Source organism: Grampus griseus, assembly GCF_964374135.1.
Source record: "Grampus griseus genome assembly, chromosome: 1".
Classification (NCBI taxonomy): Eukaryota; Metazoa; Chordata; class Mammalia; order Artiodactyla; family Delphinidae; genus Grampus; species Grampus griseus.
Window position 1 is genome coordinate 70,832,296 of NC_139017.1, and position 10,947 is coordinate 70,843,242.

Here is a 10,947-nt window from a genome sequence, read left to right on the forward strand (position 1 = left end):
CCCGCAAATCACCTCAGAGATGCTACCTCCTTCTCTGCCTCCACGAATCTCTCAGGCCACTCTCGATGGTTTCCCCTAAAGTTTTCCTTCCTCATGTTTGTGCCTGGAACTAGTCAGTGTCGGACCCAAAGCTGTTCTCGGCATCCCAATACAGCCGGATAGGACTGAACTCCCACGGCCGTTCAGACCTGCAGGGAGGAAGAAAATAGAACACTTTCCGGATCTTCTGAAACGTGCACAACGCAGTTCCTCCGGGGACGACCGAGAGTTCGGTTCCGGCGTGCGTCTCTATGGTTTCGACAGCCTAGAACGACCGAAACGGCACTTCCGGGAAGATGGCGGCGCACAGATCTCGTCTGGCACATGTTTCTGCGGAGAGGACCTTACACTAACGGTAAGAGCCTACAGTACCCCGAACGGTGGCTGTCAGAGCCCGGGCTCAGGAGCAAATGTGAGAGCAGGAGAGTAGTTTTACCCAAGTGAAACTGCGGAAGGAGGGCTGGAGTTTAGACCTCAAGAGGAAGGAGACCTAGGGAAAGGGTTGCCGGTTCTTTGGAATCGCTGTAAGAAAGGTGGCCCAGGGCCCCTTCTCCAGAAAACTCAGGTTGACTGGAAAGAAAACAGTTCCTGAAAATGTGCTATAAGTTTATAAAGACTGGGGCGCACAGCCTGGGATCTAGTTGCTTCTGTCTAGTTATCCATTCTAGGTCGGTTAAAGCAATTACCATCTGTGTCACTCAGTTCAACGAATGACGACTGAACGCATTCTCGATTCTTGGAGTTGCATTAAGTACACCGGGGTTGGGTAATAAAACCAGGGCGTATAGTTTCGAATTACTGCGACAAGGGACAGGCAATGGTAGGTTTTACAGCGTAAAGTACAGACGTCTATGAGATTGAGCGATGTAGTGATTAAGAACACCAGTTCCGGAATGCCTGAGATCCTGGATCCGCTACTTGCCAGCTGTTTGATTTGGACAAGTAACTAAACTTCTCAGGGCCATTTGTCAATTACAAAAAAAAAAACCCCAACAACTCCTAATAGGGTTGTTGGGAGGATTAAATGAGATAATGTGTGTTCAGCAATTAGCAGCAGGCTGGCATTGAGTAAATGCATGTGTTGGTTGTTGTTGTAATTGAAATCTGGGGGCTAGTAGATTAGAAATAACTTGTGAGAAGAAGCAGAGGTTTGAGGTGGCCTCAAAGGCCTCAGTGTTTGAATTTTACTTCTGTTGCATTATCAAGAAGCAAGATAGGGCCATTTCTTCACTCAGTGCTTTTCTGTTGGGACTCTCAAGGTGTCAGTTAGGTTTTCAAATAATCATCCTTCACAGTAGAAATGTGAACAGAAGTGTGATTCATCCTAAATTTGCTACTCTTCATACCTAACCAGACTGGTCATCGTTGTTAAGCCTAATATGTAATGTTTAGGAGGGGTGACTTGATGTGTCTGACTTTTTTTTTTTTATTAGCATACTCACTAGACATTCTTAAACACAACTGAAAGTTTTAGCCTTTGGAGTTGTCACTTGGGGAGGCCAGAGGGTTACTCCAGGAGTGCCATTAATCAGCTTTTAAAATGGTCTGCAATGCCTGTAATAAATGATCTTAGTACAAGTTAACTTTAGTGACTCAAGTCAGCAGTGATAGTCTTAGTTTTGAACGTCTTGTGTAATAAGCCATCTTAACCGTTTCGGAGGCAAATTTGGTATATAAGTTGGACAGTGCCATTGTGGAGTCCAAAATGAGGAACACCTGAACAACTCTAAACAAATGCAACTACAGCTGTGACAAACAACACAGATTTGAACTGCATGGGTCCACTTACATGTGGATTTTTTTCAATAAATAGTACAGTACTACATAATCAGTGGTTAGTTGAATCCTGGGATGCGGAAGGCTAAGTATGGGACTTGAGCATCCATGGGTTTTGCTATCCACAGCAGGTCCTGGAACAAATCCCCCGCTGATACTGAGGGATGACTGTAGTTGGGAATGTGATAGAAAGTGGGCCACTGTGGAGTCAGGCAACCTGAGCTCATATTCCAGCTCCATCTCTTAACAGCTGTGTAACCCCAGGCAAAAAACCCTTTGTAAAATAAGGATAAGGTGTATCTCACAGGACTGTCAGGATTAAATGAGACAGTATAGCAATATGTGTAACCCCTCTGTTACGCTTTAAATGCTCAATAAGAGCGCCCTTCCTAAGCTGGACAGTTTCAAAAGGGGTGCTCCAACAACACTGAAAGACAGTGGGGAAGAGGCACGTAGCCTTCACATTGAGAGGACAGTGTAAATGCTGGGGCACAGGTATAGGATATGGGCCCTGTTAAGTACTGTTGTCAGGTTAACAAGCACCTCCTTGCTTTGTTTTTACGTGGTAATAAATCGTGGGAGATGTTATCAGGTAGTGGTAAAGAGTGGGGACTCTGCAGACAAGCTGCCTGGGTTTGAGTTCAGTATGTATCAGCTGTGTGACCTTGAGCAAGTCACCTAACCTCTCTAGGCTTTAGTTTCCTCATTTGTAAAACAGGGATATAATACTTTCCTGAATGTAAAGTTCAGGAAATCTTCCCGGGCTGGGAAGAGTACGCAAAATGATCCATGTAAAATCTTAGCACAGCCTGGCATGTAGGGAGTTCTCCATACATTTGGGTGTTATTATTAATACCAGGTTTCCTTGGCCTTCATCATGTTGACATTGACCTCTCAGTGGTCGGACAGGGAGCTCCCGAGGCACCAGGCCGCTTTCCTCTGTCTCTGCTCCAGCTTCAGGGAAGAATTCTTACAGGAGCAGGCAGGATGGATTTGATGGATGATTTGGGCACTTTCTTTTTTTTCCTCTTAAAGGGAAGATAGTGACCCCTTCTCTTCTCTGGTGAGGGCCTGAGGACAGTGACTCTTTTCTCACCATGAGCGTCACCCCAGAGGTCAAGAGTCGTGGGATGAAGTTTGCTGAGGAGCAGCTGCTAAAGCATGGATGGACTCGAGGTGATTCCCATGGAGCCCTTTTCACATCCCCCCAACTCCCTCACTACCCTCTGCCCAGGGAAGAGGCATCATCCTGGATTAACCCCTATGTAGTCCATTCAACTGAAGGAGGAAAGTTAGTTTAAAGGGAAATTTGCAGAAGAAAATTGCTGACATTTCCAGAAAAGGGAAGAAGGGAAGAAATATGATGGTGGATAGTGAGAAAGAAGTGGTTCGGAGGACTGGGAGGGGGAGGAAGAGACATGACTTCTGTCCTGAGAGAATTATGAAGGAAAGATAGTTTGGGCTCAAAGATGGGAGGACTGCATGGAGAGGTGCTAGAAAGAGTGCAACTGGGAGGGCTTCCAAGATGGACGGAGCATGCCCAAAGTTAGGTATGTGGAATGGCAAGGAGTGGCATGTGCTGGGTGTGCCTTGTGAGGGCTTGGGGCAGGAGTGGAATAAGCCAAATCATTCACTGTGTTTGCAGGCAAAGGCCTGGGCCGGAAGGAGAATGGCATCACCCAGGCCCTCAGGGTAACGCTGAAGCAGGACACTCATGGGGTAAGACTGGGCAGGCTGAGGGAGGTCAGTGTGGATGGGACAGGGGGGCCTTGAGGATAGGGGGAGGAAGGGGAATGACGGGTCCCGAGTTCACACTGCTTCCTCTGGCAGGTGGGACACGACCCTGCCAAAGAGTTCACAAACCACTGGTGGAATGATCTCTTCAACAAGACTGCGGCCAGCTTGGTAGTGAAAACTGGGCAGGTATAAGCTCTAATAGTAGGCACATGAACCATGAGGGCCTGGGACATGTGGGGGTGAGGGAGACATGGCATGTCACCCACTCACGGATAACTCCCCCACAGGATGGTGTACAGATAAGGTGCCTGTCTAAGGAGACCACCCGTCATGATCCTTCCAAGCCCAACTTGCGGTATCAGAAGTTTGTGAAGGTATTAGAGGCTGGGGGTGAGAGGGCCCATCCTTTTTTCCTTCCCTGGTCTCCCCTGGGGCCTGAACAATTGCCTTGTATGCCCTACCTATTCTCAGGACTGTCCTAACAGTGGGATCCTGTGACCAACCTCGCTGTTGCTTACCTAGACTGCCCAGACCCTCAGCAAGAATTGAAATCTTCAGGTTGAATGGATCCCTGCCATCTGCTGAGGGGGCAGCAACGGGGAGTGGGGGGTGGGGCACAGTCAGGAGCTGTCAGAGCAGGGAGGGGATGTCTAATTCAGAGGACTTAAAAGTCAGAGGAGACCTGCGGGATCATCTGACCCATTGTCCTTATTTTGCAGATGTGGCCAAAAGGGGGGAAAGTGGCTCGCTGAAGAGCCCACAGTTGGCTAGTAATGGCAGACAGGACTAGAACCCAGGTGTTCAGACCCCCCTTTTCTAGCCCGCCAACAGAAGGGAGCTAACATTTAACGATCCTCTATTATGTCCTTAAGGGCTCTATGTATTATCTAGCAAATCCTTCCCATTCATCTCTGTGGCCATCTTCTGCCCCAGTTCAGACCATCATCCTCTCCTGCCTCATTTCTTTCACAGCCTCATAACTAGACTCCTCACTCTAGTCTCAATCCCCACCACGATTAGTTCATCCTCCACAAAGGATCCAGTGTTCTCTGAAAAACACAGATTTCATTCTGTCACTGCCTCCTCCTTGACCTCGGATGACACAGTCCAGATGTGTCAGACTGGCTCACATGGCCCTTCATGCCTTGTCCCTGCCTTCTTTCTTAGCCTGTCTCTCGCCACCTCTCAGGACCTCTACACTTTAGCCAGATGGAATCTGAATCTTTTCAAGGTACCATGTTTTTTCACTTTCAAGTTTTTGCACATGCTGTTCCCTCTGCCTGGGACATTCTGCTTCCTTTGCCCCTTTACCTGCTGACCTTTTTCTTGTCTTCCAGGGCTCAGCTCCTTGTAGAAACTATTCCCCAAGCCCTGAAGCCTGAGTAGGGTACCCTTCCTCTAGCACAGACAACACTTTCATCATCATTTTCTATGTTCTGCCATATTCCTTTACCCTCCAACCATGTAGATTCCATCTGGGCTGGAACCATCTCGTCCTTATTCCACTCTATCCCCAACCTCTTAGCCCAAAGTAGGTTCTTAACCTGGTTAAAGTACTGTGCATAGGTATAGGGGGAGGGGGCATGAAAAGTAGCATCTTTATTGTACATTACTGGCACCATGGGATGACCGCCAGGGGGCACTTGTCCCACTGTGAAGACCTGATGACCCAGAGCACTTCTTCCTCCCTTCCTGTTCTGCCCACTAGCTGGCTGTGAGCCAGGGAGGCCAGGACTGCCCCCACCCCACCCGCCCCCAACTGCAGCCCACCTCCTGCCCAAGTTGATGTATGCAGTTTGGCACATCTCGTGTGGGGCTGCAAGGAGCGATGTTGGGGGCTGACAGATTTGTGCCAGTGGCTGTTCAGGGTGGCAGTGGCACCACTGCTCTTCCCTTTCCAGGAGGGAAGAGCAATGGTGGTGGTGCTGAGTGGGCCTTGTCCACCCCCATGATTCCTCCTTCTAGACGGCCACACTGACTTCAAGTGGGGAGAAGCCAGACAAGGACTTGGAAAGCTGCAGTGATGACGACAGCCAGGGGTCCAAGCCTCCAAAGATGTGAGACTTCTTTTTAGTGCCAGGGGCATGTGGGAGGAGATGCCTTCCAATCTCAAAAGAAAGGACCAAGTGTAATGCTTGACTGTGGGCTTCATCAGGGTGGAAATGTGTTGTGCTCATCTTTGTGTCCCCTACACCTAGAAAAGTGCCAGGTCCTGAATAGGGACTCAGTGCTGAAGGAATGTTTTAGAGGGGAGGAGAGGTCAGGCCTTTCCACCAGATCTGTTTGTAACTCCTGATTCCTGCCCTTCCCCAACAGTCTGACTGATGAGATGATGCTCCAAGCCTGTGAGGGGCGAACAGCACACAAGTAAGTAGCGGTTAGCTTCTTGGGCTCCCTTCTTTTCTCCCCATCACAAGCCCACCCCTGTGCCACTCTTTTCACCCCAGAGAAAGTGATTCCTATTCTCTGCCCATTTCTGAAGCTGCCTGAAGACAAGCAGCTCCTCCCTTATGAACTTTCCCTGCAGTCTCAGAGATTAGGCCTATTTTCCCCAATACCCTCCCTCTGACTTGGGCCCCATCTATTTCAGGGCTGCCCGTCTTGGGATCACGATGAAGGCTAAGCTTGCTCGGTTAGAGGCCCAGGAGCAGGCCTTCCTGGCTCGTCTCAAAGGCCAGGACCCTGGGGTCCCTCAACTGCAGTCTGAGAGCAAGCCCCCACAAAAAAAGAAAAAGAAAAGGAAGCAGAAAGAGGAGGAAGAGGCCACGGCAACTGAAAGGAATGCAGAAGAGTACCCAGAACACACTGACCAGAGTGTCAGGAAAAGCAAGAAGAAGAAAAGGCGGCATCAAGAAGAAAGTGTCACAGATGAGAGTGAGGGAACAGCTGTAAGGCATGAGGAAGAAGAGACCACAGGAACAAGTGGGCTTGGGGAATTTAAAAACAGAGAACAAACTGATCAGTCCCTCAGGAAAAGGAAGAAGAAGAGGAGGCAGCGTGAGGAAGAAGACTTGAACATGGAGGAGGCTGTTGTAGATGGTGGGACCAGAGAAGCAGAAAGCAGATCATGCAGTGATCGGAAAAGTAGGAGAAGCAAGAAGAAAAGACAGCGGCATCAGGAGGAGGAGGACGTCTTGCATGTAGGGGATGAAGGAGAGGAGGAAGGTGGCAGGGCTAGGACAGCAGAGAGCAAGGCATACACGGGCTCAAGTGGCAAAGGTAAGAAGAGGCAGAAGCAACCAGAGGAGGAAAGACCTGGAGTCCACACTGACCAGAGAGCAAAAAAGAAGAAACAGAAGAAGAGAAACTGAAGGCCAGGTCAAGATGCAGCCCGATCGATTCCTCTTCAGGAGCTGAAGCCTCAGGGACCTGAGTTGGTGCAGGTCTTGTGTACCCTCTCAGTGAGGAGTCCCTCCCAAGGAGGAAACAGCTCTGGAACAGTAGTCCGCTGAGAGGAGAGCGGTAGTGCCGTGTCTGACTTGAGGGAGCAGGCACATTCCCCCTTACAGCATCTAACCCAGAGAGGCTGAACTCAAGCACCTGCAAGGCCCGGGCAGCTAAGGGACAAGGATGCTGGGGGCTATGGGAACGGGAATGCAGACAGCCTCTGAAGGGGCATCTTGGCTAAAAGAAGTTGAAAATGTAGACCTATGGAAAATGTACTGATTTTTTAATTTTGTGAAGGCTAAGAAAGACATGCAAATTCAGCCCATAGGTTGCCAGTTTCTAACTATACCAAATTGAATAAACATCAGCTTGGTCTCCAAGCCTATATATAAGTCCTGACCATCATCTCCATTCTCAGCCTGAGAAGGTCCTGAATACAAGTTAGTTTCCTTGGAGGCCTCTGAAGAAATTCCTTCTGTTAACTTCCTGTAGTCTTGCTGTGCTGGTAAGTGGAAGGAGAAAGTTCAGAGAACCTCACCCAGCTCCCTGTCTGCATCCCTGATAAGAATTATGTGTGTGTAAAGGACAGCACACCTCACTTGGGAGCCTTTTTTAGCATCTGAAAGTGAATTGTCATTGCCCCCAAATGTCATAGCAACCCCTCTTGCATATTGTTCCCCCAGAGAGAGGGCACCACATCTCCAGTGTTGCTCTCTGGCTCCTGCCATCTCTTAACCTTTATTGCCAGAAGAGCTCCCAGGACTCCACAGTTCTGGGAGAGAGGAACTAAATCTATTGGGAAGAATGCCCGCCCGCCTTCCCTCACTGCAGACGATAGACACACTCGGTGTCAGGGTAGGGTGGCAGGTTCAGCTGGTACTTCTTTTCCAGAGCAGGAGGCACGAAACGACCCCCCAGGTAGTGGTAGCGACCAGTAAACTGGCTTGCAGACTTTTTGGGTGCTGTCAGGGAGATGAGCAAGTCTGGCTGGATCCCTCCAGAGTTTCCCTTCTCCACATCCCATCCTGAAAAGAAGGTGGTATTCAGAAAGAGCGGAAAAGACCAGATGTCCAGTCCCCTTCTACACCTTGCTCTACTCTAGTCCTAAAAGAGTGGGAAGCCCCCTGGGTCCCCACCTGAGGAAATCGTGTCCATGTACTCCTGGGCTGTGGTCTCTGACAGTCACTGTCAAGGGCATTCCTGAACTTTGCTCCCCAGCCCTCCTCTGGCTGTGGTATGCGCCTCTATACTTGGTCTGAACCTTGAGTCAAGAACCAGGACTCCTAGTACCTACCTCAAGGCAGGGCAGGGCCCCAATCCCCCCAACCTCCTTGGACCCAGCACCTGAGGGAATGTCGATGCTGGCAATGGGCACAGTGAGTCCATTCAGGACACTCAGGACGCTGCGGAATGGCTCCCGAACATCACCCTTGAAGCTGAAGCCAAAGATGGCATCCACCACCAGCTCGTATAGTTCATCAATCAGCGTGGGCTGTGGTAGAGCACAAAAAGGAAAGGATGTCAGAGCCGGCAGCTGCACAAAGAACCCTTAACAGGAGAGGGCTGTCCTTTGTACCCACAGACCATTCACATAGGCACAAATATAATTTTTTTTTTTTTTTTTTACAAATATAATTTTATCTCGTTCAGATGGCACTCTGAGGCCTAGAGTTAAGTGCAAGTGGGTCACTGATTGAGGCCAAGCTGAGTCCAGTCACATTTTCTGTTCTGAGTGCCTGCCAACCATTGGGGAGGCTACAGTGTAGGACAGCCTGAGACTTGGAGTCAGGAGGGACAGGTTCTGGTCTTGGCTCTGCCATGATCTGGTTCTGTGACTTTGCACAAATCACTTCCCTTCTCTTGCATCTCAGTTTCTTCATCTGTAAAATGTGTTAAGGAATTTTAAAAAGAAGTTCTCAAGTTTTCCACTCCTAAATCCAAGATCTGAAGCATCTGAAGAAAGGGTTTAGGATGAGGCAGTCACCTCAGCTTCCAAGAGATGCAGATGATGTGTTTACTGCAAGCTAGGCGAAGAGGAACTGGCTGCAGAGTTACAGGAGTGGGGCTTCCCTGGTGGCGCAGTGGTTAAGAATCCGCCTGCCAATGCAGGGGACACGGGTTTGAGCCCTGGTCTGGGAAGATCCCACATGCCGTGGAGCAACTAAGCCCGTGCCCCACAACTACTGAGCCTGCGCTCTAGAGTCCACGAGCCACAACTACTGAAGCCCGCGCGCCTAGAACCCGTGCTCTGCAACGGGAAGCCCGCGCACTGCAACAGAGTAGCCCCCGCTCGCCGCAACTAGAGAAAGCCTGCGCACGGCAACGAAGACCCAATGCAGCCAAAAATAAATGAATGAATTAATTTTTTAAAAAAGTGACAAGGGGAAATTAAGGGGAAATGAAGCTGAAGAGAAGGTAGTGTTGGGAACTCATGGAGCACGCCTTATGGAGAAGGCTCTTACACCACTTCCATTCAGATAGCATGCTTTAGGCATCTTCTGTGTCAGGCACTATCCCTGCCCTCTAAGAGTTAATCCTCTAGAGAGGAAGATAAGCAAATGAGCTCAGTCTGGAAAGGTGAGGGAAGAGCAGAACACAGGCAGCAGTATTGAGGGCAGTGAACTGGAACCACCTACCTCTGGGGGCATTTCACCAAGGAAAGGGATGTCCATTTTCTGGCACTGGGTCACCAGTGCAGTGAAGAGTGGCTTGTTAGGCCTTTTAGGATAATAGATGGTTGGCTGGTAGCCCTATGAGGAAAGGAAAGGGGTGATTCAAGCCCAGGTCCTGGAAACCTCACTCTCCCCGACAGCCCTTCCCCACATACTCACAAAGAGTTTGAGGTGTCGAGCACAGACCAGGCCATCTCCTCCATTATTCCCGGGACCACAGATGACCAGGACAGTAGGGGGGCTCCTGGACAAGGACGTGGGGGGATATGCCTGAAGGCAGAGTCAAAGGGGATTCAGAAGGGCTTCGGGCAGTGACAGCCCAGTCTCGGCCTGGCCGTCCCTCCCACTTCATTGTGCCTAGGCCAGGTGGCTTGCACAGTGACTGCCCCTTAGGTGGAGAGTTGTGCCACTGACCTTGGCAATGGCTGTGGCACAGCTCAGCCCGGCCAGCTCCATAAGTTGGTCCACGCTGAACTGGTACTCGTTAAACAGCTCCTGGTCCACGGCCTGGGCCTCCTCCTGGCTGAGGAAACCCACAGCCTGAGTCCCCTTCCCCCAGGTGTTCCGTCGCGCAGGCGGCGCGGCCCAGGTCCCGCCCCTGGGGGGGGTGGGCTTCCACCCAAGTCCCGCTCCCAGCGTGCCCGCCCAGAGAGCACGTGCCCGTCCAACCTCAGGTACTTCACTGCTGAGCTCGCCATGACCTCTGAGTCCCCGCGGCCACCCGAGATCAGCCGCTGCGGCCCCCACCAGGTGGCTCCCGCGCGACAGGCGCCGGCCTGGACTCTGAGGAGCGATAGGCGTGGGCCCGCAACCAGCAGCCCGAGCCCCAGGAGCGCCCGCAGCCCGGACATTGAGCTCTCAGAGCGCGCGGCCCCGCCCCGCCTCGCCCCGCCTCGCCCCGCCTCGCCCCGCCCGGCGCATGCGCGGCCCCCTCGTCCCGCCCCCGAGAGGCCGGGGCCGCGCGCGCCCCTGAAGGAGGTGGTCCTGGAGCTGGAGGGACTGGAAGTTGGACTCCACCGCTCCTCCGTGTGTTGGTATGCGCGACAGCGCCCTCCCGCCCCGGCCGCACGTCGTCCGGGCGCCTTGTCTAGATGCCAGCCCTTCGCGGGAGCATTTTCATATTGCCTCACAGATGACCGAAGTGCTTTGCTTCCAACCGCCCTTTGATAATAATTCTTGTTTTTCGTAGCTCTTTCAGGAAGCTGTATAGCATAGCAGTTAGCCCGGGTTCCTCCCCTACCACTTAGTGGCTGAGTGAACTTGGCTCTCCAGGTTTCAGTCTCCTGTCTATAAAATGGGGATACGAGTACATACTTCATCGGGTGGTAATCCATGC

General features: G+C 51.2%; 2 protein-coding genes across 2 annotated transcripts; one reads left to right on the top strand and one right to left on the bottom strand.

Annotated features, from left to right (window-relative positions):
- Positions 1–326: 326 nt before the first annotated feature.
- GPATCH4 (G-patch domain containing 4) lies at positions 327–6,863 on the top strand (the record flags this gene model as incomplete). The annotated part of the gene is made up of 8 exons (XM_082660497.1): positions 327–394; positions 2,851–2,991; positions 3,461–3,534; positions 3,646–3,738; positions 3,840–3,926; positions 5,518–5,609; positions 5,869–5,919; positions 6,143–6,863. The coding sequence occupies exons 2-8, from the start codon at positions 2,913–2,915 to the stop codon at positions 6,861–6,863; spliced, it is 1,197 nt and encodes a 398-aa protein (XP_082516623.1). The 5' UTR covers positions 327–394; positions 2,851–2,912.
- A 16-nt stretch (positions 6,864–6,879) lies between these two features.
- On the bottom strand, positions 6,880–10,481 carry NAXE (NAD(P)HX epimerase). Its single transcript, XM_082660511.1, has 6 exons — positions 10,281–10,481; positions 10,026–10,134; positions 9,771–9,881; positions 9,576–9,689; positions 8,284–8,431; positions 6,880–7,964 (listed from the first exon to the last, which is right to left on the bottom strand). The coding sequence occupies exons 1-6, from the start codon at positions 10,460–10,462 to the stop codon at positions 7,762–7,764; spliced, it is 867 nt and encodes a 288-aa protein (XP_082516637.1). The 5' UTR covers positions 10,463–10,481; the 3' UTR covers positions 6,880–7,761.
- Positions 10,482–10,947: the final 466 nt, after the last annotated feature.

Coding starts and splice junctions, on each gene's coding strand:
- NAXE (XM_082660511.1), bottom strand. CDS start 10,462: ATGTCCGGGCTGCGGGCGCTCCTGGGGCTCGGGCTGCTGGTTGCGGGC. Junction 8,432..9,575: donor TTGGTGAAATGCCCCCAGAG/GTAGGTGGTTCC, acceptor GCTCTACCACAG/CCCACGCTGATTGATGAACT. Junction 7,965..8,283: donor CAGCATCGACATTCCCTCAG/GTGCTGGGTCCA, acceptor CCTTCTTTTCAG/GATGGGATGTGGAGAAGGGA.